General features: G+C 41.4%; 1 pseudogene and 1 gene segment (V, D, J or C); one reads left to right on the top strand and one right to left on the bottom strand.

Moving 5' to 3' along the window:
- Window positions 1-740, top strand: LOC127677145 (Ig kappa chain V-V region MOPC 21-like). The segment is given in 2 exon segments: window positions 1-121; window positions 306-740. Coding segments are annotated over 2 exon segments (510 nt in total).
- Window positions 741-13,031: 12,291 nt separating this feature from the next.
- Window positions 13,032-13,732, bottom strand: LOC127677179 (regulatory factor X-associated protein-like; annotated as a pseudogene).
- Window positions 13,733-14,495: the final 763 nt, after the last annotated feature.

Below are 14,495 nucleotides of genomic sequence, written 5' to 3'. Positions count from 1 at the left end.
ATCTGCCCATGATTTATAAACCAGGCCTTTAAAGTGTGATCTGAAATGCCTCAGACCAGCATCGGCATCAAGATGGAGTCACAGACTCAGGTCTTCATATTCGTGTTGCTCTGGTTTTCTGGTGAGACATTTAAAAGTATTATATTGTCTTAAAAGTAATTCATTTGTAGAGAAATACCTATTTCCTATAGGAAGCAAGTGATAAAAAAGAAAATTACATTAGAAAAGACAGTTGGATTCTAAGATGTGTATTACAAAATTTTTGAGTATATAAGTGTATACTCATTATCTGTTTTTGATTGCAGGTGTTGATGGAGACATTGTTATGACCCAGACACAAAAATCCATATCCACATCAGTGGGAGACGGGGTGGCCATGAACTGCAAGGCCAGTCAGAATGTGGGTACAGTTGTGAATTGGTACCAGCAGAAACCAGGACAGTCTCCTAAACTGCTGATATATGGGGCATCCAACAGGTTAACTGGGGTCCCTGATCGCTTCACAGGCAGTGGATCTGGGACAGATTTCACTCTCACCATCAGCAGTGTGCAGGCTGAAGACCTGGCAGATTATTACTGTGCACAGGTTTACAGCTCTCCTCCCACAGTGCATCAGCCTCCTACACTAACCTCCTCTGAGATTCTAACTGGCTGCCTGCACCACACCACACATCCCCAGGCCTACACACTTCCTTTTTGCCCTGCAGATGCTATGCTTAACTGTTGCAGAGTTTGGTAGAAAATTAATGAACTGATCTTTTGTCTTGGAAGTCTCTTATGGCAAAAAGGATGTAAAGACAATTGTGTCTTTTTTTTTTTTAATTTCACATGTTTAGATTCTGTGTATTGAGCTTGGCAAATTTATTATCTTATATTCTGGAAAGAAAAGTTCCAATGTGAGTCTACATGAACTAAATCAAGAGCCTTTCTGGCTATATTCACATTGGAAGGTACAGAAGAGAACTTGGCTTTTGCTTAGCTCAGCTCTGATGGGTCTCTCCTACTTTCGGACTCCTGGCAATTTTGTTCAATTTGTCCTTTTGGTTAACTTTATTTATTCCCATATATAAAGTGTTTTATAATGCAAATATATAAAAAGTATTTTATGTATTTTGACAATCTTCATTCTCCTTTTTTCTTCTGTCACCACATGTCCCTCCAACTAATAATCTTCCATTCTCTGCCTTCTACCTATTTCTTTATGACATACATATGTGCCCACTCACATTCACACACACACACACACACACACACACACACACACACTCCCACACAGAGGGTTTTATGAATGTAGAAAAATGTAGATACAAAATCCATAGAAAACCTGTTGTTTGACTTTTTAAAAAACGTCTTATGCATGCTTCCTGTTCCTAGGCCACATCTCCTTCCTCTGTCTTTTCATTTATTTTCCTAATATGCAGATTGTGATAACTCATATAATACTACACTACACTAATGGTAAATATGATTTTGTATCATAGAAATCAAGTCTTTTTCTGTCTTATCATAATACTGTTTGATATTTGTTGAGGGAAATACTTTGTACTTCAATAAAATCAATATGTTAACTAATCTCAAATGTATTAATTAAAAGTAGTTGAAAGCATATATTTTACTTGTTATTTGTTTTTGAGAGAAGGTCTCATGGCCTGTTAAACTGGGAAGTGTATTTTGATCTCACAAAATTCCACCTACCTTGTTCTAATCACTGTTATAAATGGCATGGGCCATCACATCCAGCCTTGTGCACCATTTTGAAACACAGAGATAGAATAGGGTTACAAATAGTTGTTTGAGAATTCCAACTATCTTACATTAATTTGCATGTAAATAGGCTCTCCGTAGCTTGCTTCCAACACCCAAGTGTATAGTACCAGCACAGATGTGTCAGGTATATCTGAGGAAAATCACTGGCATGTATGTTGTTTGCTAAGTATTTTGTTTCTTTACTGTGACAAGGCACTGTGACAAAGAGAGGATACTTATTTCGTCTCAGTTTCAGTTCTTGTTAGTCTGGCTTCACTGCTGTGGGTTAATGGTTAGGTTGAGTATCATGGAGGAAGTAGATGGCAGGAGTGTGATATTCACCTCATCATAGATCATAGCAGAAAACCTGAGAGGGAGAAGGAGCCAAGGATAAGACATAATTTCTTTCTTTCTTTCTTTCTTTCTTTTTTTCTTTCTTTCTTTCTTTCTTTCTTTCTTTCTTTCTTTCTTTCTTTCTTTCTTTCTTTCTTTCTTTCTTTCTTTCTTCTTTCTTTCTTCTTTCTTTCTTTCTTTCTTTCTCTCCATCTCTTCCTTTCTCTTTCTCTCTCTCTCTCCTTCCTTCCTTCCTTCCTTCCTTCCTTCCTTCCTTCCTTCCTTCCTTCCTTCCTTTTATTTCCTTCCTGTATTTTTTTCTTTTATATGTTATATTCTGTTTTTGATGCTTGGATCCATGACTCCAGACTTCTTTCCTGGGTTTTCTACGTCCTTAGTTGTCTCCTTTAGTGATTTCATTATTGTTTCTACCTCCTTCTTTAGATCCTGGATGGCTTTGTTCAATTCCTTCTCCTGTTTTGCTATGATTTTCTTTAGTTCTTCAAGGGCTTCTCCCTATTTACTTGTGTTTTCCTGTATTTCTTTAAGGGAATTATTTATGTCCTTCTTGAAGACCTCCATCAGCATCCTGACCAGTGATTTTTTTCTATTTCCAGAATTATAAGTAAAAGACAGTAAATCCTCAATGACGAAAGTCAAAGGAGGATTCTGAGGGTAGAAAAGTAGGCAGAAGAGTGCAGCAGCGGCTGGTCCAGCTGAAGGGCCATCAGCAGTGGAACCAAGGCGACACAGGGACCAGTTAGGCCCTGCGCCCACGACCACTGACCTTCGCTGACCAGCCGGGCGGCAAGCAGCTGCAGTTGTGCGGCGCCTTTCCTGCACGGAAGCCACTTCAGAACTCGGCCTCCCACCTGTCAGGAGAGGTGCATCCATCTTGGTTCTGGACTACAGAGATCGGACAGACTGAGGTACACAAACATAATCCGAGGCCAACACCGCGGTGGTCTGAGCCCGACTGGCATTGGCCTGCACCCAGGCCCTGGGCTGGTCGGGGGGCCATCGGGGTGCCAACCCAGCCAGGAGGATTTTGCCCAGGCCTGCGCGCGCGCCGCCGCCATTTTGCCTGCAGGACAACAGAGAGCTCTGGCGGGCAGACCTGTAACAGGCATAGCCTGAGGCTAACAAAGCGGGGGTCTAGGCCTCAAAAGGCACAGGACTGACCCCAAGAACTGGGCAGCTTGGTGGGCCATCTGTGAGTCAACCCGCCCAGGAGATTGTTAGCACAGCAGACTCTCCCAGTACTTTCGGGGAGCGCGGACGCGCACACCGGCCATCCAGGTCACCTGACGGACCCAATTAACAGTCATAGCCCTAGGGGAACTTTGCTCGGACCTTGGCCTCCCAGGCTTTTGCCTGGACTCAGGGACTGGGCGGCCAGGCTAACCTTGTGTGCGACAGCCCGGGTGGCGGATCGGCTGCTCAGCGGAGTGATCGGAACACAGGGGAGGTCACAGCAGCATACAACATCGGCACTCCCTGGGGGTGCACACGGGCTCCATCTGGTCCACAGACACAATCTGGGGCAAGGCCTCAGGCAGAAGCCCTCAGCTCTACTCTCTCCGCTTCCAGATCCAGATCAGCCTGGGCGGCAGCACCACATCTCCAAGTCCTGCAAGTGGCTAGCTGGGCTTCTGGGCGGCCAGCTGGGAGAAGTCAGTGTGCTCCAGTGAATCCAGCGGGCCCCAGCGGGAGCTTTCGGGTGCCTGCTTTGGGATCTGAACAGCCTGGGCAGCAGCACCCTGTCTACAAGCATCGCAGGAGGTAAGCTGTGCACCAGAGGCCAACTGGGAAGGGGCAGCTTGCACGGGTGAGTCCAGCACTGACAAGAAAAACTAACACCAGTGAGAACTAGATGGCAAAAGGCAAACGCAGGAACGTCACTAACAGAAATCAAGGCAATATGGCAACATCTTAACCCAATTCTCCTCTACCAACATGTCCTGGATACCCCATCACACCAGTAAAACAAGATTTGGATTTAAAATCACTGGTCATGATCCTGGTACAGGAACACATGAAGGACATACTTAAAGAAATTCAGGAGACAATGGATCAAAAGTTAGAAGCCCTTGCAAGGGAAACACAAAAATCATTGAAAGAAATCCAGGAGAATACAAAAGCCAACAAGGAGGAAATGCAAAAAAACACTTAAAGAAATACAGGAGAACTTTGGTCAACAGGCTGAGGTCATGAAAGACGAAACACAAAAACCTCTTAAAGAAATAGAGGAGAACTTTGGTCAACAGGCTGAGCTCATGAAAGAGGAAACACAAAAATCTCTTAAAGAATTACAGGAAAACAAAAACATGCAAGTGAAGGAGCTAAGCAAAACCATCCAGGATCTAAAATCAGAAGTAGAAACAACTAAGAAAACTCAAAGGGAGACAACTTTGGAGATAGAAAGCCTTGGGAAGAAATCAGGGGACAGAGATGCAAATATCAACAACAGAATACAAGAGATAGAAGAAAGAATCTCAGATGGTGAAGATTCCATAGAAACCATGGACTCAACAGTTAAAGAAAATGCAAAATGCAAAAAGCTTGTAACCCAAAATATCCAGGAAATCCAGGACACAATGAGAAGACCAAACCTAAGGATTATAGGCATAGATGAGAGTGAAGATATACAACTTAAAGGGCCAGCAAATATCTTCAATAAAATTATGGAAGAAAACTTCCCTAACCTAAAGAGAGAGATGCCCATGAATATACAAGAAGCCTACAGAACTCCAAACAGACTGGACCAGAACAGAAATACTTCCCGTCACATAATAATCAAAACACCAAATGTTCTAAACAAAGAAAGAATACTAAAGGCAGTAAGAGAAAAAGGCCAAGTAACATATAAAGGAAGACCTATCAGAATCACAGCAGACTTTTCACCTGAGACTATGAAGGCTAGAAGGTCCTGGACAGATCTCATGCAGAATCTAAGAGAACACAAATGCCAACCAAAGCTACTATATCCAGCAAAACTCTCAATCACCATAGATGGAGAAACTAAGATATTCCATGACAAAACCAAGGTTACCCAATATCTATCCACAAACCCGGCCCTAAAAAGGATAATAGGAGGAGGACAATACCAATACAAGGAGGGAAACTTCACCCTGGAAAAAGCAAGATAGTAACCTTTCATCAAACCCAAAAGAAGTTAAGCATTCAAATTTAAAAAATAACGTCAAAAATGATAGGAAGTAACAATCACTATTCCTTAATATCTCTTAACATCAATGGACTTAATGCCCCAATAAAAAGACACAGACTAACTGAATGGATACGTAAACAGGACCCTACATTTTGCTGCTTACAGGAAACACACCTCAGGGTCAAAGACAAACACTACCTTAGAGTAAAAGGCTGGAAGACAATTTTACAAGCAAATGGTCTCAGGAAACAAGTTGGAGTAGCCATTTTAATATCAGATAAAATTGACTTTCAACCCAAAGTCATCCAAAGAGACCCTGAGGGACACTTCTTGCTGGTCAAAGGAAAAATACAAAAAGAAGAACTGTCAATCCTGAACATCTATGCCCCAAATGCAAGGGCACCCTCTTTCGTAAAAGAAACTTTAGTAAAACTAAAAGCACACATTGCACCTAACACAATAATTGTGGGTGACTTCAACACTGCACTTTCCTCAATGGACCGATCAGGAAAACAGAAACTAAACAGGGACACAATGAAACTAATTGAAGCTTTGGACCAATTAGATTTAACAGATATATATAGAACATTCTATCCTAAAACAAAAGAATATACCTTTTTCTCAGCACCTCATGGTACCTTTTCTAAAATCGACCATATAATTGGTCACAAGACAGACCTCAACAAATATAAGAAGATAGAACTAATCCCATGCCTCCTATCTGATCACTATGGAGTAAAAGTGGTCTTCAATAGCAACAGAAACAACAGAAAACCCACATACATGTGGAAACTGAACAATACTCTACTCAATGATACCTTGGTCAAGGAAGAAATAAAGAAAGAAATTAAAGACTTTTTAGAACACAATGAAAATGAAAACACAACATACCCAAATCTATGGGACACAATGAAAGCAGTGCTAAGAGGAAAACTCATAGACCTGAGTGCCTCCAAAAAGAAAATGGAGAGAGCATACATTACCAGCTTAATGACACACCTGAAAGCCCTAGAACAAAAAGAAGCTATTTCGGCCAGGAGGAGTAGAAGGCAGGAAATCATCAAACTCAGGGCCGAAATCAATCAAGTAGAAACAAAGAGAACCATACAAAAAATCAACAAAACCAGGAGCTGGTTCTTTGAGAAAATCAACAAGATAGATAAACCCTTAGCCAGACTGACCAAAGGGCACAGAGAAAGTATCCAAATTAACAAACCTAAAAATGAAAAGGGAGATATAACAATAGAAACTGAGGAAATCCAAAAAATCATCAGATCCTACTACAAGAACCTGTACTCAACACAACTGGAGAATCTGAAAGAAATGGGCAATTTCCTTGACAGATACCAAATACCAAAATTAAATCAGGACCAACTAGACCATCTGAACAGTCCCATAATGCCTAAAGAAATAGAAGGAGTCATAGAAAGTCTTCCAACCAAAAAAAGCACAGGACCAGATGGCTTCAGTGCAGAATTCTACCAGACCTTCAAAGAAGAGTTAACACCAATACTCTTCAAACTATTCCACAAAATAGAAACAGAAGGAACACTACCCAATTCCTTCTATGAAACCACAATTACGCTGATACCAAAGCGACAAAAAGATCCAACAAAGAAAGAGAACTTCAGACCAATTTCACTTATGAACATCGATGCAAAAATACTCAATAAAATTCTTGCCAACCGAATCCAAGAACACATCAAAACGATCATCCACCATGATCAAGTAGGCTTTATCACGGGAATGCAGGGTTGGTTCAATATACGGAAATCCATCAATACAATCCACTACATAAACAAACTCAAAGAACAAAACCACATGGTCATTTCATTGGATGCTGAAAAAGCATTTGACAAAATTCAGCATCCCTTCATGCTTAAAGTCTTGGAAAGAACAGGAATTCAAGGCCCATACCTAAACATATTAAAAGCAATATACAGCAAACCGGTAGCCAGCATCAAACTAAATGGAGAGAAACTTGAAGCAATCCCACTGAAATCAGGGACCAGACAAGGCTGCCCCCTTTCTCCTTATCTTTTCAATATTGTACTTGAGGTACTAGCTCGGGCAATTCGACAACATAAGGAGGTCAAAGGGATACAAATTGGAAAGGAAGAAGTCAAACTATCATTATTTGCAGACGACATGATAGTCTACCTAAGTGACCCAAAGAACTCCACTAGAGAGCTCCTAGAGCTGATAAACAACTTCAGCAAAGTGGCAGGTTATAAAATCAACTCAAGCAAATCAGTGGCCTTCCTATACTCAAAGGATAAGCAGGCTGAGAAAGAAATTAGGGAAATGACCCCCTTCACAATAGCCACAAACAGTATAAAGAATCTTGGGGTGACTCTTACCAAACATGTGAAAGATCTGTATGACAAGAACTTCAAGACTCTGAAGAAGTAAATGGAAGAAGACCTCAAAAAATGGGAAAACCTCCCATGCTCATGGATCGGTAGAATCAATATAGTTAAAATGGCCATTTTGCCTAAAGCACTATACAGATTCAATGCAATACCCGTCAAAATCCCAACTCAATTCTTCACAGAGTTAGAAAGAGCAATTATCAAATTCATCTGGAATAACAAAAAACCCAGGATAGCTAAAACTATTCTCAGCAACAAAAGAAAATCTGGGAGAATCAGTATCCCTGACCTCAAGCAATACTACAGAGCAATAGTGTTAAAAACTGCATGGTATTGATACAGTGACAGGCAGGAGGATCAATGGAACAGGATTGAAGATCCAGAAATGAACCCACACACCTATGGCCACTTGATCCTCAACAAAGAGGCTGAAAACATCCAATGGAAAAAAGATAGCCTTTTCAACAAATGGTGCTGGTTCAACTGGAGGTCAGCATGCAGAAGAATGCGAATTGATCCATCCTTGTCTCCTTGTACTAAGCTCAAATCCAAATGGATCAAGGACCTCCACATAAAGCCAGACACTCTGAAGCTAATAGAAAAGAAACTGGGGAAGACCCTTGAGGACATCGGTACAGGGAGAAAGTTTCTGAACAGAACACCAATAGTGTATGATCTAAGAGCAAGAATTGACAAATGGGACCTCATAAAATTACAAAGTTTCTGTAAGGCAAAGGACACCATCAAGAGGACAATTCGGCAACCAGCAAATTTGGAAAAGATCTTCACCAATCCTACATCAGGTAGAGGGCTAATATCCAATATATATAAAGAACTCAAGAAGTTAGACTCCAGAAAACCAAACAACCCTATTAAAAAATGGGGTACAGAGTTAAACAAAGAATTCTCACCTGAAGAACTTCGGATGGCGGAGAAGCATCTTAAAAAATGCTCAACTTCATTAGTCATTAGGGAAATGCAAATCAAAACAACCCTAAGATTTCATCTTACACCAGTCAGAATGGCTAAGATTAAAAATTCAGGAGACAGCAGGTGTTGGAGAGGGTGTGGAGAAAGAGGAACACTCCTCCACTGCTGGTGGGGTTGCAAATTGGTACAACCACTCTGGAAATCAGTCTGGCGGTTCCTCCGAAAACTGGGCACCTCACTTCCAGAAGATCCTGCTATACCACTCCTGGGCATATACCCAGAAGACTCCCCACCATGTAATAAGGATACATGTTCTACTATGTTCATAGCAGCCCTATTTATAATTGCCAGATGCTGGAAAGAACCCAGGTATCCCTCAACAGAAGAGTGGATGCAAAAAATGTGGTATATCTACACAATGGAGTACTATTCAGCCATTAGAAACAATGAATTCATGAAATTCTTAGGCAAATGGATTGAGCTAGAGAATATCATACTAAGTGAGGTAACCCAGACTCAAAAGGTGAATCATGGTATGCACTCACTAATAAGTGGATATTAACCTAGAAAACTGGAATACCCAAAACATAATGCACACATCAAATGAGGTACAAGAAGAAAGGAGGAGTGGCCCCTGGTTCTGGAAAGACTCAGTGAAACAGTATTCAGCAAAACCAGAACGGGGAAGTGGGAAGGGGTGGGTGGGAGGACAGGGGAAAAGAAGGGGGCTTACGGGACTTTCGGGGAGGGGGGGCTAGAAAAGGGGTAATCATTTGAAATGTAAATAAATTATATCGAATAAAAAAAAAGAAAGAAAAGAAAAGTAGGCAGAGATGTAGTCAGGGTGTGAGGGGAGAAGGGAAAATTATCCAAAGATACATATGTGCTAATAAAAATTTAAATGGTAAATGATAATTTAAAAAATCATATATTTTGTTGGAAAATAATTAAATTACAAAGCATGAAGGATGGGACATATATATATATCTGTTTATAAAGTTTGTTTCATTATTTGAGATATTTTTTCACATAAGCTTAGAGCTCTGTATTGAGATGACAGAGAGTAAGGGAGAACTGAGAGACTGAGCCTCAGAGAGTTACAACCCCAGGAGTATTTTGTTCAGCCCTGGAGTATTGTGAGAAGTTCCTTACTTTGTTGAAAGTAATAGGTTGTAGCATCAAAAACCTCCACAGGATTGAAGGTGAGAGTGAAGTCTGTCCCAGACCCATTGCCCCTGAACCTGTCAGGGACCCCAGATGCTAAGTTGGATTCCTCATAGATGAGGAGTTTAGGTGGCTGTCCTAATTTCTATTGGTACCAGTTCATTAAATGTATAGTGTCAAATAAAGAGACACTTTGGCTGGCCCTGAAGGAGAGATGGCGGCCTTCTACCCTGAAGACACACCCAAAGAAGCTGGAGATTGGGTCAGCACAGTGTCACCATTGGAGCCTGGAATGATAAACACACAGACATTACAAATGCAGTAATTACAATGACCAAGAGCCCAGAGCAATGGAAAGTCATGATGGCCACAGCGTTAGCTCCCAGCACTTTTCTGCATCCTCACCTGGAACCCAGAGCAGCTGCACCCATAGCAGCAGTGTGTCTGTCTCCATCTCTGAGAGCTGGAAGAGAGGATGCTTCTTAGGCACCTGGCAGCTCTCCTTAAAGGAGCCTAGGCTGTTGGATAATGACTCCATATGCAAATCAGCTCAGCAGAGTGTGTACTTCTGCTCAAAGGGTACCTGCTCCTGTTTCATCCACAGGGAGTTGGTGTCAGCAGGAAATTTACTAGAGCATCACATGTGTCTTAAAAGAGCCTTCTAAATACATCTTTTTGAGACAGGATCTCTCTATTCTTGGTTGTCCTGAAGCTCACTCTGTAGACCACATCCTTCTGTTTCAGCCTCCAGAGAGCTGCGATTAAAGGTGTGTACAACTCACACCCAGGCTTTTTGGCACTCTACTCTATTAAATTTGTACCCTATTATGGATGCAGTATGTAGAGAATGTCAGCTACTTCAGCAAGAACTTGATCCCTCAAAATTTTATCCACCCATTTGAAAGTATTATCTGAGAGTGAATAGAGAGAAATGATTCCATGAAAAAGAGTTACGTAAGTCTTGGTATAGTGCCTTATTGTTTCAGATCCATGTCTTAGATCCGTGTGTATGATGTGTGTTTCTATCTTTATATATTTGTTCATGTTCATGTTTGAAGTCAACCTCTCTTATCATGGTGTGTGGGTGGAGATCAGAAGACAAGTTTGGGTGTAGATCTGAGAGAGGTCTGTTGTTCACCTCTGTTCATGAAATGCTTTTTAGGTCAGGCTCTTGTGGGATTCTCTTGTTTCTGTCTCCCCTCTTGCCACAGCATCTCACCAAATACAGTCCATGCTGCTGCTGTGTCTGGGATTTTGTAGGTACCTGGGATGTGATCCAGGTCCTCACACATATGTGACAAGCACTTTGCTCACAGACCCACCCTGCCAACCCATTGTCTTCATGTAAATACAGTGAGAGGAAATTCTTTTTATTGAACTGAAATAATACTGCAGGATATACAGAAGTTCAAAAATGATGAAAAAAAGCCTGTAACAGGAATGTGCCCAGATACATCTTTTATGTAGTTCTTAAAAACATCCAATATTGTTAAAAGACTTATATCTTGTATTTAGTCATGGTGATAAATGCTAATTAATGAAACTCTTGGTTCTTCCCCAGAGAAATTGTAAGATATACAGATAGATGGATAAATAGTTAGATAGGTAGATAGAGAAATAAATATTTCTTCATATTCTCAGTCTTCTGCCACTTTCTAGGCTTAACCAGTCAGCAGTATGGACTTCCTAGGAAGATTTTAATGTGGGATGTGACAGTAGTATTTTAATTTAATAAGAAATGTGTAGAGTAGGAAGGAAGGATGGAAAACATTTGGAATGTAAACAAAGAATGTAGAAAATAATAAAAAAATTACTCTTCTGTGTATTTGTTTATTGTGGTGGATAGTATGGGGAGTGGGGTGAGTGCCTTGTACATGCTAAGTGGGTACAGTAAGGCTATGCTACATCTGTAGCCCTGTGGGGGCTTACCATAGCTATGTTTCACATCACATATATTTCAGAGTTTAGGAATCAACAAACTGACACATTTTGCCTTGAATCACTTATTAACTTACCCCTGGATATACTACTCTCTTGACATCTGAATCTGTATCTTATGGTATCTTTGCCTTTTTAATGTTTTCCTGGGAAAAGGTTAAAAAAAAAATTACCCAGGTAATCCACCATTCCTTTAACAGTGGCCAGGAATAAGTACTCAATTTTGAAAAATACTGACGGGCTAGAGAGACAGCTCAGTGGTTAGGAGCACTTATTGCTCTTCCAAAGGTCCTGAGTTCAAATCCCAGCAACCATATGGTGGCTCCCAACCATCTGTAATGAGATCTAAATTAAATGTAGCTGTCTTCTGGAGTGTCTGAAGACAGCTACAGTGTACTCACATATAGTAAATAAATAAAGCTTAAAAGATCAAGAAAAGCACTGACAATACATGAATATTACAATACCTTCAGGATCTCCTTTATAAAGAACATTACGAATGACTCTAAGAAAACCAACTCTGTCCTGGCCTTAGTGGGCTGAGTATGTCTGAACTATTCACAAATTCAACTGAGGAGACAACCTGCTTTAAAGGAGAGTGACCCTCAAACACTGAGGCACCAATTCTAATGCCCTCTCTTTCTTTAGTTCCATGAAGAGTCAGTGACAATGTTCCTTGTGGGTGTAAAATTGCTTAGCTTTCACAACTCCACTTTAACTCTACAAAAAGGTTAGTACAAGCAACTGACCTAGTACTGACCTCAGGTCATCAATGCACCTGAGGCGCATTGCTAGCAAGGTAGCATTTAGTTGGTGGAATACCACAGACGCTGCAGAATGTTAAGGTTCCTGGCCCCTCACTGCAGCCTGGCTAGTTGAAGGTCATAGTGACAACCCAAGACATGTCATTCCTGTTCAGTGCCTCATGATGAGAATCACAGCACTGGTATTGCTATTGCATTTATGACTTCCACAGAAAGTAACTGCCTCATTAGCTTCAGCAAGCATAACTGAAGAGAAACATTAAAAAGTATAAAGGTGATTTTTTTTCAAACATAATGATGTGAAACAATTAAATGTAAAAATTCAGTACTTATTTATCCTCAAATGTACATGCACATTAACAGAAAGTGGTTTTTCCATTTCTCTCTCTCTCTCTCTCTCTCTCTCTCTCTCTCTCTCTCTCTCTCTCTCTCTCTCTCTCTCGCTCTCTCTCTCTCTGTCAAGAAACTTACTGTGTAGCCCAGGCTGGCTTTGGAATTGGGATCCTCTTGGCTCAGTTTTCCATTCTCAAGGTGTTGTATTAGTCTAAAAGCATAACTGACTGTCCATTACAGTAAGATAAAGCACAGCAGACCTCAGCCTTACTTCCTCAGCCCTTACACCAGTGCTCCTGAGAATTGCTGCTGTCTTTGCTCCAACACTTGTTGATTTAGTAGCTGCTGCTCTTTCTGTAAAAACTGGACAACTTCTGGACTTCTTAGTAATGACAGTCTTTTCTGATTTAACACTTGCTCTAAAAGAGTAGGTCTTGCAGGGCAATTGACAAAAGATCCTGTTCTCTGTTTGACAATGGAGAATATGTTGTCTGTGCTGTCCTCCAGATTGATGCTGCCTGTGCTGGCTGCGGAGGGGCCGCCAGAGCCCAGAGCCTGGTCACTCTTGTCCTTGTCCTTGTACATCTTGTTGAGGTGCTTCTTGCACATCCAGGACTTGTGCTGCTTGGCTACCTGGCTGGTGGTCTCACGAAAGCCCTCATGGGTACAGGTATTGGAGCCTTGCCAGTGAGCTGCTGCCACCCTTTTCATCCTCATCCTCCAACTCTTCCGGTCTGTCTCCAACTCATCCTCCACATGCTCGCTGCTAGTCGCCAGGTCCGATGTGTCCAGTAGGTCAGCGTCATCCTCCCCTGCCTTTTTCTGGCATCTGCTGCATCTGCCTCCACCTCAAGCACAGCCAGGTCCAGCCTTAGAGCACCGCCCGCCTAGGCCTTGTCCTGCTGCATCAGGAGCACCATCACCTGAGTGGCTGACCAGGGACTGGTGGTGCCTGGCTCGGAGCCCTGGGACATAGCTTGTGCCTCAATGCTGCCTTCAGAGCCCGGGTCCTGCCATAATGCGGTCATACAGCATTTGAGAGACACAACCACTTGACAAGCACCCTGCCAACCACCAGCACTGCACTGCCTCCTTTTGTTTTATTATGCACATTCAGTGTAGTGAACCAGCTACAGTTCAAAGTTGAGATAGACAGGGAAAAACGTATATACACTGCCTGAAATTAAGAAGTTATTCTTCACATTTTACCTTCTTTTTTGAGGTATGTTCACTTCTAGTTGGTTTTGGTATTCAAAATTAGTATGTTAAAAAAATTAGTATGTTGACCAGCTATAATGTGGAAAGTTAGGTGATATTTCTCATTTATACCCAAGATAAAAATTATTTCTTTATTATGCAACATATATTATCCATGCTAAGAGCCATACACTTTTAAATATCCCCAAATCTCATAGTTCTTACTTTAAGTCAGCTATCTCCCTGTTCCACCGGGATATGTCACACTGTGCCCCAAGCCTCTCCTCACTGCTTTGGAGGGACCAAATGCCCTGAGTGCAGTGGGTTATTTAGGAGATGGTGTCTGTATCAGGAGATGGTGTCCTCACTGTGGCAGACCCTGCAAGAGTCTGCCCCAGCAGTAAGGACAGGCAGCTCTCCCATATTTCTTTCATTCTTTTTTTTCCTTTTTTTTATTAATTTTAAAAAATTTAAAATGACTTTTATTAGATATTTGCTTTATTTACATTTCAAATGGTATCCCGTTTCCTTGTTACCCCTCCAAAAACC

This window comes from Apodemus sylvaticus, chromosome 2, assembly GCF_947179515.1.
Source record: "Apodemus sylvaticus chromosome 2, mApoSyl1.1, whole genome shotgun sequence".
Taxonomy (NCBI): domain Eukaryota; kingdom Metazoa; phylum Chordata; class Mammalia; order Rodentia; family Muridae; genus Apodemus; species Apodemus sylvaticus.
The sequence above is the reverse complement of the archived record's forward strand: the minus strand, read 5'-3'. Positions and strand labels throughout refer to the sequence as shown.